A 20673-nucleotide genomic window follows, 5' to 3' on the forward strand; every position below is an offset into this window, starting at 1 on the left:
CGCGACACCACTGGAGGCGGGCTGCACGATGTTGGGGCGTGAGCGGAAGACGGCCTAACGGTGTGCGGGACCGTAGCCCAGCTTCATGGAGACGGTTGCGAATGGTCCTCGCCGATACCCCAGGAGCAACAGTGTCCCTAATTTGCTGGGAAGTGGCGGTGCGGTCCCCTACGGCACTGCGTAGGATCCTACGGTCTTGGCGTGCATCCGTGCGTCGCTGCGGTCCGGTCCCAGGTCGACGGGCACGTGCACCTTCCGCCGACCACTGGCGACAACATCGATGTACTGTGGAGACCTCACGCCCCACGTGTTGAGCAATTCGGCGGTACGTCCACCCGGCCTCCCGCATGCCCACTATACGCCCTCGCTCAAAGTCCGTCAGCTGCACATACGGTTCACGTCCACGCTGTCGCGGCATGCAACCAGTGTTAAAGACTGCGATGGAGCTCCGTATGCCACGGCAAACTGGCTGACACTGACGGCGGCGGTGCACAAATGCTGCGCAGCTAGCGCCATTCGACGGCCAACACCGCGGTTCCTGGTGTGTCCGCTGTGCCGTGCGTGTGATCATTGCTTGTACAGCCCTCTCGCAGTGTCCGGAGCAAGTATGGTGGGTCTGACACACCGGTGGCAATGTGTTCTTTTTTCCATTTCCAGGAGTGTATGTAGGCATACAGTTAGATGCATCTGTATGACGAAATTCCTTGATGACATGAATGACCTGCGCCTATTTTCTGTCGTGGCTGCAGTGAAGTAAGATCGAGAGGAACAAATACTTTCACATAACTTTTGTCGAATCGTAAAAATATCATCAGCTGCAGTTTCATTCCCTCAGGTGAGTGATTTCAGTTTATTTTCTTTGCGCGATCACTTAACTCAGAATCTTTATTGTACACATCGCACCACGACTGCAAGAGAAATCTGTAATAAGATCATTCCCACTGAAACAGTTTCGGAAGACCGAATTCAGTATTCGGATTTCTCTCTGCCATCTTATGTTTCGTTGCCAGTATGAGAACGGAGCGATAGCATACGTCGCTTCGATTAATACAGACTGTACGGAAGACCAAAAGTAATTCGGATTTCCATCACATCGATCGCCAAATCATTGCTTTCGAATTCATTGGGTACCTCTCGTACTGAGTACCTCTCGCATTGCTCTCCTGACGCTCATTCTTGTGTTGGTTCAGATTTGTCTCTCAACATCGCTCTGATTATTTAAATCTGTGATGAAGCTTTCCTTACCCTCATAGTTAGTTTTTACCACGGCTGTTGACCTCACAGCTATAGTCGACACATATATATGTCTAAAGTATATTGAACTGTGCTTTCTACTTTTATCTATTAATTCTCCACATTTTTCCAAGATATGAATGTTTCGCGTTGACTGAAAAGATAATCTGCACTCTGTGCACCTAAGAACATATTCCCCGTGGGAAATCCGGCAACATGAGGACCATTTACAGTATTTCTTAAATCCTTTTTTTACAGGTATATGTTATTTTATTCTTAACTGTTGTTAACGTCTCTTTCCCTCTTTCATAAACAAACACACACACACACACACACACACACACTCACACACACACACACACACACACACACACACACACACACACACACACTCCACTCACGCCATACAATTACATATTTAGAGCCGGCCACTGTGACCGAACGGTTCTAGGCGCTTCAGTCGGGAACTGCGCTGCTGCTAACGTCGCAGGTTCGAATCCTGCCTCGGGCATGGATGTGTGTGATGTCGTTAGGTTAGTTAGGTTTAGAAAGGTCTAAGTTCTAGGGGACTGATGACCTCAAATGTTTGATCCATTTTTGGAAAACACACTGGGGTGACCCGATAGCGATTTGAACCTCGTATACCATCGCCATTCCCTCAGTAACTTTCCAGAATCGTAAGTACGTATGATTTCTAAAGTCTGAGTCCATCTAGACTATAGAGTAATACAATTTCGGTGTTGAAATTTACTTTATCAAGACGGTTTAAACATTGTACATCACCTATTATAAAAGGTACGTCATTCTAAAAGTTGTTGCACCTAAGGAAGCAAATAAAAACGCAAAAATATCTTTCCATCACATCCCTATAAGGAAAATATGCATTGTGGTATTCTTTATGACAATTAATAACGGTTTGATGTAACTGGCGTATAAGTATCTAGCAGAATTAAATCTAAAAAATGGTTCAAATGGCTCTGAGCACTATGGGACTCAACATCTCTGGTCATCAGTCCCCTAGAACTTAGAACTACTTAAACCTAACTAACCTAAGGGCATCACACAACACCCAGCCATCACGAGGCAGAGAAAATCCCTGACCCCGCCGGGAATCGAACCCGGGAACCCGGGCGTGGGAAGCGAGAACGCTACCGCACGACCACGAGCTGCGGGCAGAATTAAATCTGTTTATCAGATATTGACTACTCTATTAGTTAATTCAGGATAGCTTACCACCATAGTTCCTGCATCCATCACGAGGACCTTATCTGAATCCATAATGGTGTTAAGTCTGTGGGCTATGGTCAGCACTGTACAGTGCTTGAACTTCCTACGGATAGTAGCCTGGATAAGCGCGTCGGTCCTGCAACAAATATTTGCAAATTTACACTGCGCTTTTGTTTACAAGATAACGCTGACATATTTCTAATTTGAGGAAGAGCTCATGTTACCGTAGTTGTGATCCTCACTCCTAAGAGTGCTTTGAATCACATCTCCACTTTACTCAATTGTATAACATTCTCTTCATATGAGCGTACCTATTGCAATCTGTACTAACATTAACTTGATTACTGTAGTCCAGCCCGTAGTAATTTTTACAAGTCTTTTAGTCTTCTTTTAGTTGTGCGTCAAATTTCTTTTCTCCCCGTTTCTATTCAGTATCTCCCAATTAGTTATCCGACCTACCCATCAGCCGGCCAGAATTTTTCTGTAGCACACGTTTGAAAAAGCTTTATTCTCTTCCTGTTTGTACAGTTTATTGCCCACGTTTCACTTCTGTGCGAAGTTACTGTCCAGTTACCTTTGTGTTAGATGCGAATATATTTCTCTTTTTTAGAAAACTCATCTTGCTATTGCAAGTCTACATACACTATCTGATCAAAACAAACCGCACATCTGTTAGTGGACACTAATAACGGTTGTGCTTACCATTCGCCTTTATGGCGGCTTGAATTCGGCAGATGACACTTTCAATGAAACTTCCGAATGTCTGTGCAGGAAGGTAGCATCTAGTTCTTGCTCAAGAGCCGAAACCAGAGAAAACAGTGATATGCTCTGGAGCGAAGTCAACGTTCTACTACAGCCCATAAGTGTTCAGTTCGGAACTCTGGAGAGACCAGTCCACTTAGGAAGGTTGTTATCCACATTGCCTCAAAGACGCTGCTTCACGACAGGATGTATTATCAAGCTGATACAATCGTCGTCTCCGAACAATTCCTCTATGGTACGCAGTACAGAACATTGTAAAATCTGTTCATATATTTCCGCATTTAGCGTTGCCTTAAGAAATAGCTGACGTCATGTGGTTTGCAAGCACCCTCCGCTGTGCTCGACTGTCCCAGTACAAGAGGTGTGCCTGCTCTTGATTTAGCTTTCGACGTTCCCTAGCGTCTCCACTCCATAATCACGTCACGAACAGTCGACTTGAGTGGCTTTACATGGGTTGAAATGTCCCTGATAGCTTTATTGTACAGGTGACATCCAAAGACTAGTTCGTGTACGAAATCACTTAACATTTTACTATTACTGCTTCTTTACTAACAACATAATACTCCACCTTCTCCTTTTACACTGGTGGTTCATCTCTCTTGACATTTAGTGGTGACTTCTGCATTACATAGTGGACTCCGGATAGTTTCGATCGGACAGTGTGATACACCACTTTCACTTCCAACATCGTCGGTTATGTTATCCAAATATCAAACCTCGTCTGCTATTTCTTGTGCCCCATTTCTTAATCTGATTCCAGAATAATGCCTTGAGTTAATTCGAATACATTCCATTGCACTTGTTATATACAAATACACTACTGGCAATTAAAATTGCTACACCAAGAAGAAATGCAGATGATAAACGGGTATTCATTGGACAAATATATTATACTAGAACTGACATGTGATTACATTTTCACTCAATTTGGGTGCATAGATCCTAGGAAATCAGTACCCAGAAGAACCACCTTTGGCCGTAATAACGGCCTTGATACGCCCGGGCATTGAGTCAAACAGAGGTTGGATGGCGTGTACGGGTACAGCTGCCCATGTAAATACTCACTCTGGATCGACGTTTGCGGTGGCTTCATCGAGCACCAGGATCCTGTTGTTCCTCAGAATGGCCCTCGCCAGACACACCAGCTGCCTCTGGCCCACGCTGAAGTTACTGCCGCCTTCCGTCACCCGGAAGTCCAGTGTCTGTATGCTCGACTTGAGCTCCACCTGTGAAATTACAGGATAAGATGGAACTTCCTGAAAATTATATATTAATACGTCTATAGTCCGAGTTGAAAAGATATCAATGATAAGATTCCCTAATGACATTGCTGCCCTCTGTAAAAGTGAGAGAAGGAATCCAAGACCTGTTGGATAGATGAACAGTATACATATTACAGAATAGTGACCGAGAGAAAACGAAAGAATATCTAATGTATTGAGACACAGCAGAACGATACTAGAGACAAAATTAGCATCTAAAGTGGGCACTATATGGTAGAAGAATTTAAGTTCTGAGACTTGGAAGCAAAATAAAACAAGAAGGATATAAGAAACAGAGCATCACAGACAAAGAAAGCAATCCTCATTAATAGAAGTTCACTAGTATGAAATATAGACGCTAATCTGAGACAGAAATAACTGGGAATGTACGTCTGGGGCGAGACTTTTAACGGATGTGAATTGTGGACTGTGGGAAAATTTGGAAAGAAGTGAATCGAAGCGTTTCAGATGGGGTATTACTGAAGGATGCTTATAATTAAGTGAACAGATAAGAAATGTGAATTTCCTGCAGAATTGAGCAGACGAAGATGAAACAGAGAACGGTTAAGAGGTCATGGAAAAGCTACCTTTAATAGATCTCTAGAAGGCTAGAACTGTGTGGGAAGAAAAGGCTGGAAAGTTATACACAATAAATAAATGAGTATGTGTGGTGTAAATTCTACTCTGAGTGAAGAGACTGTCACAAAACACGTAATCGTAGCTAGCCCCAACATCTAGTCAAAAAACTGAGGATAGCCCCCATTCCTCAAAAATAATTATGACGTCATGGAAGTCTCTGTCCGCAGATCCACCACAGATCGCTACCTGTCCTGCCACAAAGAGCGTGCAAGCTAGTGACCTCCACGACCTGTGTTGAGGTGTGTGCGTCCGAGACCTCGTCATCTATTGGTGGTTCCACAGTACTTTAACCATAGCACATCGCTTCTCACGACAGTAGCATTAGAACACCTGACCAACTTCTTTTCCGAGATGCTTGTTCCAGGTCACGAAATTCCGCTCTTTTTCAAAATCGCTTATGTCAGTTGCTTTTCTCCATTTGCGGTCTGTATCGTCACTAGAATGTCTCCCCATTCGCTCTGCTACGCGTATATATGCCAAGGTGATGGAAGTTAGGGGATAGCGATATGAACATCTACAGACATATAAAATGGCAGTGTATTGGCGGAGCTGCATATGTGCTCAGGTGTCTCACGTGAAAAGATTTCCGACGTGATTATGGCCGCACGACTGCGATTAACAGAGTTTGAACGCGGAATGGCAGTTGAAACTAGACGCATGGGAAATTCCACTTCGGAAATAGTAGGGAATTCAATATTCGGAGATCGACAGCGTCAAGATCGTGCCGAGAATATCAAATTTAACGCATTACCTCTCATCACAGACAATGCAGTGATCGACGGCCTTCACTACCGAGAGCGGCGGCGTTGGCGTAGAGTTCTCAGTGTGAACAGACAAGCAATACTGCGTGAAATATTCGTAGAAACCAATGTGCGACGAACGATGAACGCTCAATTTGGAGAGTGCTAAAAAAGTTAGCGTTAACGATCTATGCCAGCGGACGAACGGCGCGAGTGCCTTTGCTAACAGCACATCTCCTGCAGCGCCTCTCCTGGGCTCGTGACCGCGTCGGTTGGATGCTTGACGACTGTAAAACCGTGGCTTGGTCAGATGAGCCCCGATTTCAGTTGGTAAGAGCTGATGGTAGGGTTCGAGTGTGGCGTAGACCACACGCAGCCATCGACCCAAGTTGTGAGCAAGGCACTGTGCAAGCTGGTGGTGGTTGAATAATGGTATGGGCTGTGTTTGCATAGAATGGAGAGGATCCTCTGGTCCAACTGGACAGATCATTGACTGGAAATGATTATATTCGCCTACTTGGAGACCATTTGCATTCATGGACTTCAAGTTCCCAAACAACGATGAAATGTGTATGGACGATATTACGCCACGTCACCGGACCGCGATTGGTCGCAGTTGCTTTGAAGAACATTCTGGACAAAATCAGCGAATTATTTGGCGCCCAGATCTTCCTATATGTATCCCATCGAACATTTGTCGAACGTAATCGGGAGGACAGTTCGGGCTCGAAATTTTGCACCGGCAACGCCTTCGCAGTTATGGACGGCATGGCTTAATATATCTGCTGAGGACTTCTAACGATTTATTGAGTCAATGCCAAGTCGAGTTGCTACTCTCCCCCAGTCAAAAGCAGGTCCGACAAGATATTACGATATTTCCCATGACTTTTGTCAGTGTATCCTTGCCGTGCCATGTGCCCACAGGGCCACCAGGCTGCACTCAGTCTCGCAGTGGACAATGATCGGAATGTTTTGGTTCAGCAGAGTATTTGTGGTGACCGGCCCGCCCTGTGCAGGAATTAGAAATGATTCTTTCTCAGTTACGGAGTTACTGATTCTTTTTCTCGAATACGTCTATGCAAATATAGACGCAGACGTGCATAGAGAATACGAGGGCATTTCGAAAAGTAAAGATACAATGGCTCGCAGTCCTTAAATAGAACATTTATTTAGAAAACGTGACATCTTATAAACTGGATTATTTCTTATTTTTCCACATAATCACCCCTGTTATCCAAACACTTGTTAAGTCGGTGCACAAGCTTTTGTATCCCACAGTCATAGAAGGTTGCCGCCTGTTGTCGGAACCACATTTCAACTTCATCTTTGATCTCTTCATCGTCGTGGAATGATTTTCCACCAAGATGTGACTACAGATAACGGAAGACATGGAAATCGGTGGGCGCAAGGTCCGGGCTGTATGGCGGATGGTCCAATACGTCCCATTTGAATTGTTTGAGTAATGCTTTGGTTACGAGCGCTGTGTGAGGCCAAGAGTTGTCATGAAACAAGCGGACTCCACTTGTCAGCATTCCCCTGCGTTTGTTCTGAATTGCCCTTCGAAGACGTTTCAAAGTCTGGCAATATGCAGCAGCATTAACTGTCGTTCCAGGAGGCATAAATTCCAACAGCAGAATGCCTTGTGTGTCCCAAAAACAGAAGCCATGATTTTCTTCGCTGAAATCGACGTTTTGCATTTCTTGGCTTTTGGTGAATTCGAATGGCGCCATTGCGTTGATTGTTGCTTGGATTCAGGTGTATGGTGATAAACCCACATCTCGTCACCTGTCACAATCTGATCAAGGAACTCATCACCTGCTTTAGCATAGCGTGTGAGGAAGTTGAGTGCAAAGCTCATCCTTTTCTTTTTGTGTTCTTCCGTTAACAGTTTTGGAACCCAGCGCACACACAATTTCCTGTACCCTAACTTGACAGTCACAACGTCGTAAAGAGTTGTCATTGACACGTCCTGTATGATCTGAAGCAATTCTTTCAATGTGAGACGTCTATTCGCACGAATTGCTTCCTCCGTTCTCCGATGAAGGGCATCAGAGATCACAGATGGCCGACCTGTTCTTTGTTCGTCATGAAAATCGGTCCTACCTTCAGAGAAATGACGACACCATTTCGTTACATTTTGTCGATTCATAATGTTCCCATAAACAGAAACAATTTCTTTGTGAATATCCACTGGTCGCTGACCTTTTGCATGAAGAAAACGTATGACGGTGCGCACTTCGTATTTGGCGGGATTCTGAATCGGCGCAGCCATTTTAAACACGACCTACTCCAACCAGAAGCAACGTTCAACTGCCGAACGAGCGTGAGGAGAAAGCTAACGGTTCAAGGTTAACATCAGTGTTGCCAACTTGCTCCCCAAAACTCTTCTGTTCCTCTGGCGCACGGTGCATCTTTACTTTCCGAAATACCCTAGTATTTACGCATAGAGGTATCTGAGAAATGACGTGGTGATATCCTCTGCGGTAATTGTGTCATTTATACATCTATCATATTTCTTCTCGGTTCGTCCTTTCTTTTAATGCAGGAGTGGTTTATCTCATAGATTACACCCAGTGCGTGTGAGACAGTTTTCGAAGTTTATCGATGAATCAAAATCTTCTTGGCTTACCAACGGCCACCTTCTGAAGTGATGCTCTTAGCAGTCCGAGAAGATTTTATTGTGAGGTAGACTAAGGTAGGTGGGCGAAGTAAGGCCAGGCAGACCAATGCCCACCTGTGGGAAAAGTACGCTAGAGAATTTCTAAATGGCTGCACCTACTTGATTATGAAGTATCTCTGGTCACCTAACGTGAGGTTGTTCCTTCTAGCAGATTTCAGTGTAATCATATGCTGACTTGTTAGTCTGGCCTACACGTCGTTGTAATTTCTGTCGCAAAGTTTCTTGGATAAATCACAGGTCCTAGTTGTATTATTAAATTTGTTTATGCACGCCTTCAAAGCTTATTTAACACTATTCACTGTGTAATGTATTAACACTTAGTCATTTAGACATCAAGTCATGACGCCATACTCTGATGGCCGTATTTACTTTCATGTCTTAGCTTCCTCAGTTGTTAATTGCCTGAGAATGTGTAGGAATTACAGAATTTCAGAGTTTTTTCACATTATTAATATACTATTCCTTGAGCCTCCTTCGCTGGCTCTCGGTTATATTGTCAATAGCTCAAATCCACGTAGTCTCAATACGTCCTTTTTTGCATTTTTTAATTTTTCTAAGGCCTATAAACTGAACCTAATTAATGGGATATAATACAATATTTCAGTAAACATTTTTTATTCTTTTTAGTGGTAAACAATGAATCCGGCAACGTGCAACAGAGGCGAGCCCTGTGGTCAACGGAGCTAGATGGAGTACACTTCACTTGCTACTCGTGATTGCGTGTAGGTGATGAAAGCACAAGAAAATTTCATATTCCCAGACTGACACTTCGCAACCACATTATTTTTCTTAAATAGCCGAAAGGAAGGCAGGATGGCATTGTATTCTAAGTACAGAGCAAGACAGGGAACTATGTCACCGAATTTTTCCACTGGCAGATGTAGGATGCCTGTCACAATCAATATTTTCAAACTTAGCGTCAGCTTCTGTGTAGAGAACAAAATTCGAAACCCGTTCGAAAAAATATAAATTAAATGAGATGCTAAAATGTCACCAAGGAATAGGACGCTGTAGGATGCAAAATCTAAATACCGGAAGGGTTCGAAATCGGATTGACTGACTACTTTATCAAACTAAAACAACTAATGGATCGAATCGGTATAGCTGATAAACCTCATCTGCTATGCAATATCGATGAGAAAGGCTTTAGACCAACATTTCACCTCCAGCAACTGGTGCTCGCACAAAAAGGAGCTACACGAACTCTCATGGTAGCTCCACAACACACTGAGAATGCTATGTTTGTTACATGTTGAAACGCTTTGTGACGTTATATTTCTCCCATGATTTTGTTCAGGAGGCAGAGACTGAGGCCAGAGTGGGAGAAGAACTTCTTCTTGGCAGCAAATCTGTACTGACGTGCACGGGGAGTATAACCAACGACGTTCCCACATATCGGCTCGACCACTTTTCACAGTATAAGAAGAATGTCGATGAAACATAACTTGTTTTTGAAGGGCTTTCTTCACACCGTGACATTGGATTTGATCCTGCAGCGGAAAGACAAAATATTACTCATTTTAGCCTCCCGAATATTACCACCCACGAATTGCAACAGATACATGAACCAGTCTTTAAATCCTTTGAGACGTATTAGAATGATAAAGTGCACAAGTACTGACTGTCTCATCCAGAACGTTAAAAGAGCACCGCTGTATTTTGGAAAATATTTTCTAGAGTTTGGGACAGACCAATGACTGCTGGGTTCAAACCAACAGCGATATATGCATATAATCCAGACATTATTTCGAAAGTTGCATTCGCTCCCTCAGCTTTGTTCGAGATCTCACCCGACATTTCTGGCAACAGTTCTCCGCCATCCACACCTGCTGCACCGCCACACCAATTACCCAATGCAAGTGGGGAGACTCCTCATTCTTCAAATTCTTCTGCTTTAAATGCTCCCCAAATTTGTCTAAGAGCAGTCCTGTCCACGCCTAAAATGAAGCACCAAAAAACATCCAGATTTCAAGCCTTGACTTCCAGTCTACGAAATTCATCTGTGACCTGGTATTTTTTTGTTTGTGAGGAGCATCTGGTAGCTGATGAGAGGCTTTGCGTTCAGTGAAACGCTTATCTTCGTCTGTTGAATTGACAAAAAGTACACTGAAGAGCCTAAGAAACTGGCAAACCTGTCTAACATCATGTAGAGCGCCCGCGAGAACGCAGAAGTGCCGGAACACAACGTGGCACTGTCTCGACTAATGTCTGAAGTAATGCTGTAAGCAATTGACCCCATGAGTCCTGCAGGGCTGTCCATAAATCCGTAATAGTACGAGGCAGTGGAGATCGTTTCTGAACAGCACATTTCAAGGCATGCCAGATATGTCCAACAATGTTCACGTCTGGGAAGTTTGGTGGCCAGATGAAGTGTTTAGACTCAGAAGAGTGTTGCTGGAGCCATTCTGTAGCAATTCTGGACGTGTGGGGTGTCGCATTCTCCTGCTGGAATTGACCAAGTCCGTCGGAATGTACAATGGACATGAATGGATGCAGGTGATCAGACAGAATGCATACGTAAGTCTCACCTGTCAGAGTCGTATCTGGACGTATCAGGGGTCCCATATCACTCCAACTGCACACGCCACACACCGTTACAGAGCCTCCACCAGCTCGAACAGTCCCCTGCTCACATGCAGGGTCCATGGATTCATGAGGTTGTCTCCATACTCGTACACGTCCATCCACTTGATACAATTTGAAACGAGACTTGTCCGACTACGCAACATGTTTCCAGTCATCAACAGTCCACTGTCGGTGTTGACGAGCCCAGGTGAGGCGTAAAGCTTTGTGTCGTGCAGTCATCAAGGTACACGAGTGGGCCTTCACCTCCGAGAGCCCATATCGATGATGTTTCGTTGAATGGTTCGCGCGCTGGGCCCAGCATTAAAATCTGCAGCAATTTGCGAAAGGGTTGCACTTCTGTCACCTTGATCGATTCTCTTCAGTCTTCGTTGGTCCCGTTCTTGCAGGATCTTCTTCCGGCCGCAGCGATGTCGAAGATTTGATATTTTACCGGATTGCTAATATTCACGGTACACTCGAGAAAACGTTGTACGGGAAAATCAACACTTCATCGCTTCCTCGGAGATGCTGTGTTCCATCGCTCGTGCGCCAACTACAACACCACGTTAAAACTCACATAAATCTTGATAACTTGCCACTGTAGCAGCAGTGACCGATCTAACAACTGCGCCAGGCGCTTTTTGTCTTTAAACTTCCAGAACGCTGTAGAAATAACAACACTGGTTGGAACGACGCCAAATGGCAACGGAATATTGTCGGAGAAGGGGGAAAACGTATTGCAGAAGAAAAAAAAAATAGCGTGAAAGTTGATCAATGTGTCAGAATACGTAAATGAAAACACTTGTCATGCGCACGACCCATTGAAGTTGGTATAAACACGCCGGGTACACGGCTTTTCCTCCTTTCGCGTCTGCGACGTTCACCATGACTGTCTCAATGTAGGATAACGCTCTGCTTGTAAAGCTGTATTACAAGAATGATGACTGTGCACGCGTTGCTCTGCAGAAGTTCCGGACCCTGAGGGGTTTGAAAAAAGGCGTTGGTACGATGACTGCCGTGGGTCTGGAGAAAATGATTCGGAAATTCGAAAAGACGGGTTCTTTTGGTGTGCAACCTGGCAGTGGGAGGAAACGAATTGATTCGACGCCAGTGGAAGCAGTGGCCACAGCAATGCAGGAGGAGATGAGTGGTGGTGATCAAACGTGCACCGAGAACTGCCAGAACTTTGGACATACCCGTGAGCACGGTGTGTAAAATCCTACGAAACATTCTTCTTTGCTATACATTCAAAGTTACCCAAGTGCACGAGTTGCTTCCTTTTGAGTGCCAGCAAGAGAGACCATTGCTTTAGAATTTCTTGCTCGCATGTAAGTGGACAATGATCAGCCGTGGAAGATTTTGTGGAGAGGCGAAGGCCAAGCCCACTTATATCTGACAGGGTATGTCAATACACAGAATTGCCGAATATGGGCAACGGAAAATCCTCACGCAAATCAACCATGTACCACTTAATCCCGAAAAGGTCCCTGTGTGGTGCGTGTGTACGTCATCATTTATCATAGGGCCATATATTTTCGAAGAGACATGCTTCCGGTCCTTTTACCTGTACAGTCACTGGTAAGCGCTATGAGTGTCTTTTGGACAGCCACGTCATTCCAATTCTCCAACAGCGTGGATGTGTGGATGGGATCATTTTTATGCAAGATGGCGCATCTCCGCACATTGCAAATCCAGTTAATCAGCTGATGAAGCGCCATTTCGGAAGCGCTAGAATTATCAGCTGCCTGGCCGTCCAGATCACCTGATCTTATTCCGTGTAACTTCTGGCTGTGGGGCTATCTGAAAGATGTTGTGTTCTTTGATCTTATAGCAAACTTAGCTGCATTGAAGGCACGAATTGCGCTCCACATTCTGAACGTGACCCCGGAAACACTTCGATCAGTTATGGAACATACTGTTTCTCGATTTCAACTTGTTACAGAGAACGGTGGACAGCACACTGAACATGTTTTGTTTGCGCCGATTTGATTTTTATTGATGCTTTTTATGTGGTTTTTGGCCTCAGGACAATTAAAAACTGACTTTTCCCATCCGATGTGATATGACCTTGCCGTGTTGGATGGGCTTACGTAACTAACAGTATCACACCTGCACACTGAGTGGTTAGTTTGTTTAACATCAGACGTACACCTTACGCATTTGTAGTCGACCACTATTAAATTATGATGCATGCAGCGCCATCTATTGCTACATTTTGTACCTATTTATTTCTCTTCTGGCATACGTTTTCCCCTCTTCTCCGATAATATTCCGTTGCAGTTTGACGTCTTTCGGACCAATGGTGTTTTTTCTACAGTGGTTTGAAAGTTTAACTTTAACTATAATCACCCTGTACATCTTGGCATGTTGTTATTGGTATTACTTTATTTCGCAAACATTACTCAGGGGGTGCTAACTGTAGATAAATATAATGTGAATCCATTTCTTCTAGGTGTTCTCTTCAAGAATTTGAAAGTCCTGCAAACCGATCAAGGAGCACTAAGGCTTGAGACACTTGAAACAAATTTAAGAAAGGAGTGGTTCAAATGCTTAACTGAAGAAAGAGAAGGGTGATTTGGTTTACCGTTGCGTCGACGTCAAGGTCATTGGAGACAAAGCTCCAAGTGTGGAAGGATTGGGAAGCATAACGGCAAGGACTTATTAAAAAAAACAGCCTGGCGTTGTCATTCATTAATTTAGGGGAGCCATAGAAACCCTTAATCTGGGTAAACTCCTGCAAACGACTGTTTGAGTGATGGTTCCTTTGAGTTATCCCAGACTGATTTTCTTCCCTAACATTGTCTAACCAATGTTAATGTACCTCGTCTCTTTGACCATGTCACCGACAGGACGTTGAACTCAAGACTTTCGGTTGCAGAATATAATCAAAGCATTATGTCATTGACATTTGTATGAATATACATTAGACATGTTCAGTAAATTTACATATAGGGCCTCACCTCCTCAAGCACATCCCAAAGTTTTCCATCTTCAAACTCTGAAAACGGGTCAAGGTTGAAGCGGAGAGTCTCTGAGAAGAGCACAGGTTCCTGTGGTATAATGGAGATGTGTTTCCGCAAGTCGTGCAGTCCCAGGGTGCTGGTGTCCACATCGTCGATCACAATGGCTCCCTCTATAGGAGCCAGCCGGAAGAGAGCGGAGATAAGGGACGACTTCCCTGCTCCTGTTCTACCGACGATGCCAACCTAGACAGATATCGAAGATGTAGGAGCTACGTAAAGACATACACACGACCATTTCTGATCTGATTAAGAACGTATAGCAAAACCTTATGGGTAGGGTGAATCGTGAAATTGAGGTTCTTGAGAACTGGAGGGTCTGTTGGGCTGTATTTGAGATACATCTTCTGGAAGACGACCTGTCCTCGCTGTGGCCATGAGGTAGGTGGTTTCTTGTCTGAAACAAGTAAATTAATCAAATAGTTCAAATGCCTCTGAGCACTATGCGACTTAACTTCTGAGGTCATCAGTCGCCTAGAACTTAGAACTAATTAAACCTAACTAACCTAAGGACATCGCACACATCCATGCCCGAGGCAGGATTCGAACCTGCGACCGTAGCGGTCACTCGGCTCCAGACTGTAGCGCCCAGAACCACACGGCCACTCCGGCCGGCCAGCAAATTAATCTTTCAGTATGTTCATTCGTTTCCGGTAGTCATTAGAAACTGCTTGAAATTGTGGAAGCAATACATAACATCAGGGCACTTATATTCGTGACATTTTTAACTGTCTGAGTGTTGACTGTGATCGTAAGCCACCGCGGCCAAGAAATAAATGCAGCAAATTGATCCATGTGTCCTCTATTGGTAGAACCACAGTTATAATTGAAATGCAACTGCCTGAAGCTAGATCGTGCACTGTGCCGTTCTTAAGAAAGTGCCTGTGAAATTCAGTTTACTATAAAACCTCAGATTATTTATTGTCATCCAAAGAGAACAAAAATCGACTTAAATATTTCAAAGTGTAATGGACAGTAGCGGTTGTGACCCTGACATATGTGTGTCGGAATATAATTTGTTTACCGTCTGTATTGATCTTGTCGACGATTCAGCGGTACTGTCTAATATTCCCTTATACTTCCCTTGTCAAAAGAGAACTGTTAAAATGTGTGGTCAGAGTTTTTGTAATGAATTTTGTTTTACGACTGCTGAGGGAACCGGTAACTCAGCTGGGAACACGAATCAAGCACTAACAGAAATTCTGCATTGCTATCTTTTTAGAATTCACCATTTTTGATGGTGTAAAATGTTTAGTTATTTCTTTTCCATATGAGCTCTTTGTACCCATTCTCCAGGGTGACTATTTCCACCGTGTACAAACTCTAGGGACTGATCGATGAGAGGATACGGAACAAAAAAGATCTAATGAACTTCTATCCGAAAATGTATGGTTTCCATGCTGCAAACCGTTAATTCAGTCATGCTTAGTTACAGAGACTGCGGTCTAATACGTGCTATACCATGCATCCACAGTTACAGTACGTGTTTGAAAATGGTTTCCATGTACAACTCATGCATGTAGGCGCCTTAACCTGCTCTGTCTCACACGCTCACATCGGCCAGGCTGCATCCGAACAGTGTCAAAGGCAGCATGAATACGCTGCTCCAGTATCTGGAATGGGCTCTACATGCAATACACTTTTAAAGTGATCCCATGATCAGAAATCGAACGAGTTCAGATCCGGTGAACGAACAGGTCATGGAACTGCCCCCCTCGTCTGATCCACCGACCAGGCAAGCCACGGTTGAGATGCATCCGGACGTTAACGGCGAAGTGGGCTGGAGCACCATGTGTAGTGTCCACATAACCCTTCGAATAATCAATGGCACTTCTTCCAGCAGGAGAGGAAAAGTCACCGGTAAGAAACGTCGATAGTTCCGGATTGTTGCGCGACGTGCAAGGAACACTGGTCCCAAAATACGGTCGCCAAATGTCCCGCCCCACACATTCCAGCTGCAAGGAAGGTGATGACCCGGTGTCACCATACCATTAGGGTTCTGCATAGTATACCACAGATGACTGTTACGAAAGTTGAAGATACCATTCCGCGTAAAGGTGGCCGTATCTGTGAACGGAATGGATGAATCAAATCCCGGAATCGTGGTTGCCTGGTGAAGAAACCAGTGACAAAACTGCTCCCGATGTGGAATGTCTGTCGCTATTAAGCCCTGCACACTCTGTAAGTGATAAGGGTAGTAATAATTGTCATGGAGAATGTTCCACACGGTCGTCTGGCTTTCCCTGTATTGGCGGGCCAACTGCCTGGTACTGACACGGCGGTTGCCTTCCGCGATGTTAAGCATATTTTCCTCCAAGTCTGGTGCCCTAACATTTCGGGTACGTCCTTCATGATTTCCTGCTTCCTGAAACGACCCCCTCTCAAACAACGGCGAAACATTGTTGCAAGCATTGAATGCTGTGGTTGTTGTCGGTGGGGATAGGTATCCTGATACAACCTTGCAGCCCATCACCCGCTCCCTTTTGCCTTTCCGTAAGTGAACACCCTGTCGGCAAGCTCTCGATTGGAATAAGGAGCCATTGTGTACAACGCTGTATCACATCCACTACAAGCCGATTCAACAAGAGAAGTGAATCGGACACAATATTACCAAACACTATGGTAGGAGAGGGCGCCAGTGCATGACGTATGAAGAACAGTATCACCCTCCAAGTGGAAACCATGGATACTGTAACTGTGACTTCATGGTAAAGCGCTTATTAGACTGCAGTCCCTGTAACAAAACATTACTGAATAAATGGTCTCTAGTATGAAACGTATGCATTTCCGGACGTAAGTTCATTAGATCTTTTTTGTTCTGCATCCTCTTATCGATCAATCTCTAGAGCTTGTACACAGTGGAAAAAATCACTCTGTATAATTTCTCTGCCGTCTTGTACTATTTATTTATGTAACGTGATCAGATTAGGGCCTTCAGGATCTCTCTTACAGCGTATCAGGACTTCCCACATACATGATATTTTTATATTATAGTTACTTAAGAAATAATAATAATTTCAATAGGGCAAATGGTAATAAAAATGATCTGAATATGTGTAGAAAGTACATGATTAAGTAGTTATGACTTAGAACTAACAAAAGTTAACACTAACAGCACTTCTACTACTATTGCCGCTGTCACTAATAATAATAATAATAATAATAATAATAGTGATGATAGTGATACTGACAGCGGAAGATACAAACAGTACTTACAGGCGTACAAAATGATTTATACGATATACAAAATTCTCAGGAAGAAAAATTAAGGTAAATTGCACCTGATAAGAGCGCTGGGAATGAGAAGGGTTGGATAGAAGGATTTAGTGAGGTAATGATTCCGTACAGGAACTAAAGTAGATATTATCGTTGCTTTATAGATATGTCATTAACTGTATTTAAAGCTGGAGATGTTCAGTTCTCTGACGTAATGAGGGGGGTAATTCCAGAATCGGATTCCTGATTGTAAAAAGGACTTCGAGAAAGCGGCTGAGTGACCGAGTTCGACAGAAACGCTTTAATCGGAACGAGTATTTCTGTCATGTTCAGACCAGAGCGTTAAGGTCGATGAGAGATATGAGAGACTTCGTCCATTGATAAGACAGCAGAGGAGACAGGGTGTGTGGAAATCCTTGCGCTTGCCTCCATGTAGTCAGAACATGAAACAAATAACTAAAATGTACGACTATACCATTCCTGAAGGACGTTGTATTGTATTGTATGTTAACCGGGGGCCTAGAAACGACGGAGAGGCTATGTCCCCGCCGCAGCCGCAGTGGTCCACAACCCCACGACGACTACCGCAGTCGACTTCACCCCTCCGCCGCCCCACACCGAACCACTCTTTCAGGGCTATTGTGCAGTTCGGTCCCCGGTGGACCCTCCCCCCCCCCCCCCCCCCTCCCGGGGAACGTCTCACACCAGACGAATGTAACCCCTATGTTTGCGTGGTAGAGTAATGGTGGTGTACGCGTACGTGGAAAACTTGTTTGCGCACCAATCGCCGACATAGTGTAGCTGAGGCAGAATAAGGGGAACCAGCCCCCATTCGCCGAGGCAGATGGAAAACCGTCTAAAAACCATCCACAGACTGGCCGGCTCACCGGACCTCGACACAAGTAAGATGAGCGGATTCGTGCCGAGGACCAGGCGCTCCTTCCCTCTCCGGAAAGCCGTGCTTTAGACCGCACGGCTAACCGGGCGGGCACCTGAAGGAGGCTAATGGAATTCCTATACACTGATGGGCCAAATCATTCTGAGCACCTGCTTAATAGCTTGTTTGTTCGTCTTTGGAACAAAATACTAACTGATTCTCCGTATCAGGGATTCGACGGTTTGTACGTAGCTTTTTGGAGGTATGTGGCATTAAATGTCTACGCGCAGGTCAGGTAATTATCGTAAATAACAGGTCGTTGATTTTCATGCGCGGTGATGACGCCAGATAGCGATCCAGATGGGTTTCGTATGATTTATATCAGGCGAATTTTGTCGCCGAGACACATCGTGAGTTCACTATAATGCTCATCAAACCACTGTAGGACGGTTCCGGCTTCGAGACTTGGACAATTATACTTCCTGAAAGATGACATCACTGTCAAGGAAGACATCAAGCATGAAGGGATGCAGGTGGTTCGCAGTTGTCGGTATGCCCTCGATTGCTGCGTCTAACGCAAGACCAGAAGGAAGTCTCCAGAACAATGCTCTCACCAGCCTGTGTCCGTGGCGCGCTGCACGTTTCGAGCCGCCGTTCACCTCGATAACTGCGTTTGTGGAGACGAACTGCGATCAAGTGCAGCAAAAATGTGACTCACGCGAAGGGCCGACACGTTTACATCGATCGACGTTCGAATCTCGATAGTTCCGTGCCCACTGCAACCGTAACTGACGATGTCGTCGGGTCAACTTGTAAACACGTCGGCGTGGTCTGCTCAGGAGCTCTGTAATCAACAACATAAGATGAACGGTGTGCTCCGAAACACATGCGTGAACCAAAATTGTGCTCTTTCGGCAGATATGTCACAGATCACCACCTATCATACTTTGCAGAGCAGACAGGCCTCCGAACTCCACGTTCTGTGAAGAGTCGGGGACGTCCAACCATTTAGCGCCTAGTGGTAGTTTCACTGTCTTTTACCACATTGCGCAGATGCTCACGACTGTAGCACGTGAACATTCGACCAGCTTCGCCATTTTCGAGGTATTCGTTGAAAGGCTCTGCGTAATAATAATCTGCCCTTTGTTAAATTCGCCTATCTGAATGGAGTTCCCTATTTACAGCCCGTATCTTCGCCAGGGTGACCCCCCACCCGTGTCCCGCTGGATTGGTATACGTGCAATTGTATTGTTTATCCTACAAGTGATTTAATATTTTGGTAACTGTGAATATTTGTTTTCTTTATTGTACAGTTTACCTAAAAACATGAAAGCTTTGAAAGTGTTCAGACTGATGTTTTAATCTATTGTAGAATTATTTAAATTTTTTTAGGTTTGAGGTTAATGCAAGGCCTTGCATAAACATAAATTTAAACTGTGATGGTTCTGCAAGTAAAAGAAAGCGAGCGTTGCCTACAGTTCAATAAGTGTCATTAATTGTGATTGGAAATTAAAAGTTTGGGTATCCAGGAAAATAAATAAGTTTTTTGTAATAGTGCTTAAGATTTTTGTTCCAGCACGTCTTCTACTCCGCAAGCTTGGAGCTACTTGTTTGGTCCAGAATTACTATTTGGCTGATTAATACTGTGTGGAATAATTTAAATTGTAATATTTTATAAAGTACTGGACCACAACTATTTAACTGAGATTTATTTACTGTGAATGTCCCATGTTTATATGAAAAACACACAATATTTGACAATACATTTCTAATTTAAAGAAAGCTGTTTGCAGTATAAGAAATTACAGTGCCAATTAATTGGAAAGAATGGAGCCGGAATTTATGTGTTTATATTGAGTGTGACGTTTCGTTAAGTTAACTGAATATCAAAAGCAATTTTAGGTAGTTACAGGTTCCAGAATCGACATTAGTCAAAATTATCTCCAAATTGATTAAAAAAATTATACCTAGATGGAGGGAGATAGAGAGAGGGGGGGACGGGGGAGAGAGAAGACCTACAGGGTGATTCCGTGATGATGTTACAAACTTTCAGGGATGATGGAGAAGGGTAAATGTATAAATGTATAAATTTGAGGTAAGGGACCCTGGTCAGAAAACGGCAGAGTTGAAAATTTTATGTGAAAATCGTTCTGATAGCTCTGACAGTGGGCCGCTTATACTCCAAGATCTTTCTGTATTTTGGGAGGAGATAGTATGGACCAGAAATATGGACTCAAGTTCATACCTTAGCAGCTATAAGCACTAGTGCTTATTTGCTACTGCTAAATACATCTGTCCTACAGAACAAGTGCTCTTAGCTCTCAACGTATGTATTTTAGAGCCCATGCTTTTGTCCATACTGCCTCCTCCCAGGATATGGAAACAGAAGCGCTTGCGGTAGAGAAGGTCGACTGTCAGAGGTATCCGAACGATTTTCGCTTATAACTTTCCG

The 20673-nt window shown here is 44.2% G+C and overlaps 1 protein-coding gene across 1 annotated transcript in view; it reads right to left on the reverse strand.

The window, feature by feature from the left end:
• LOC126235024 (ATP-binding cassette sub-family C member 4-like) overlaps positions 1-20673 on the reverse strand; it is a 181765-nt gene that overhangs the window by 13487 nt on the left and 147605 nt on the right. The window contains exons 20-23 of the mRNA XM_049943760.1: positions 14398-14525; positions 14069-14314; positions 4288-4448; positions 2467-2596 (exon numbers count right to left, since the gene is read on the reverse strand). Of these exons, the coding sequence (XP_049799717.1) occupies positions 2467-2596; positions 4288-4448; positions 14069-14314; positions 14398-14525 (665 nt within the window). The remainder of the gene's footprint in view (positions 1-2466; positions 2597-4287; positions 4449-14068; positions 14315-14397; positions 14526-20673) is intronic.

The sequence above is a fragment of the Schistocerca nitens genome, chromosome 2 (assembly GCF_023898315.1).
Source record: "Schistocerca nitens isolate TAMUIC-IGC-003100 chromosome 2, iqSchNite1.1, whole genome shotgun sequence".
Lineage (NCBI taxonomy): Eukaryota > Metazoa > Arthropoda > Insecta > Orthoptera > Acrididae > Schistocerca > Schistocerca nitens.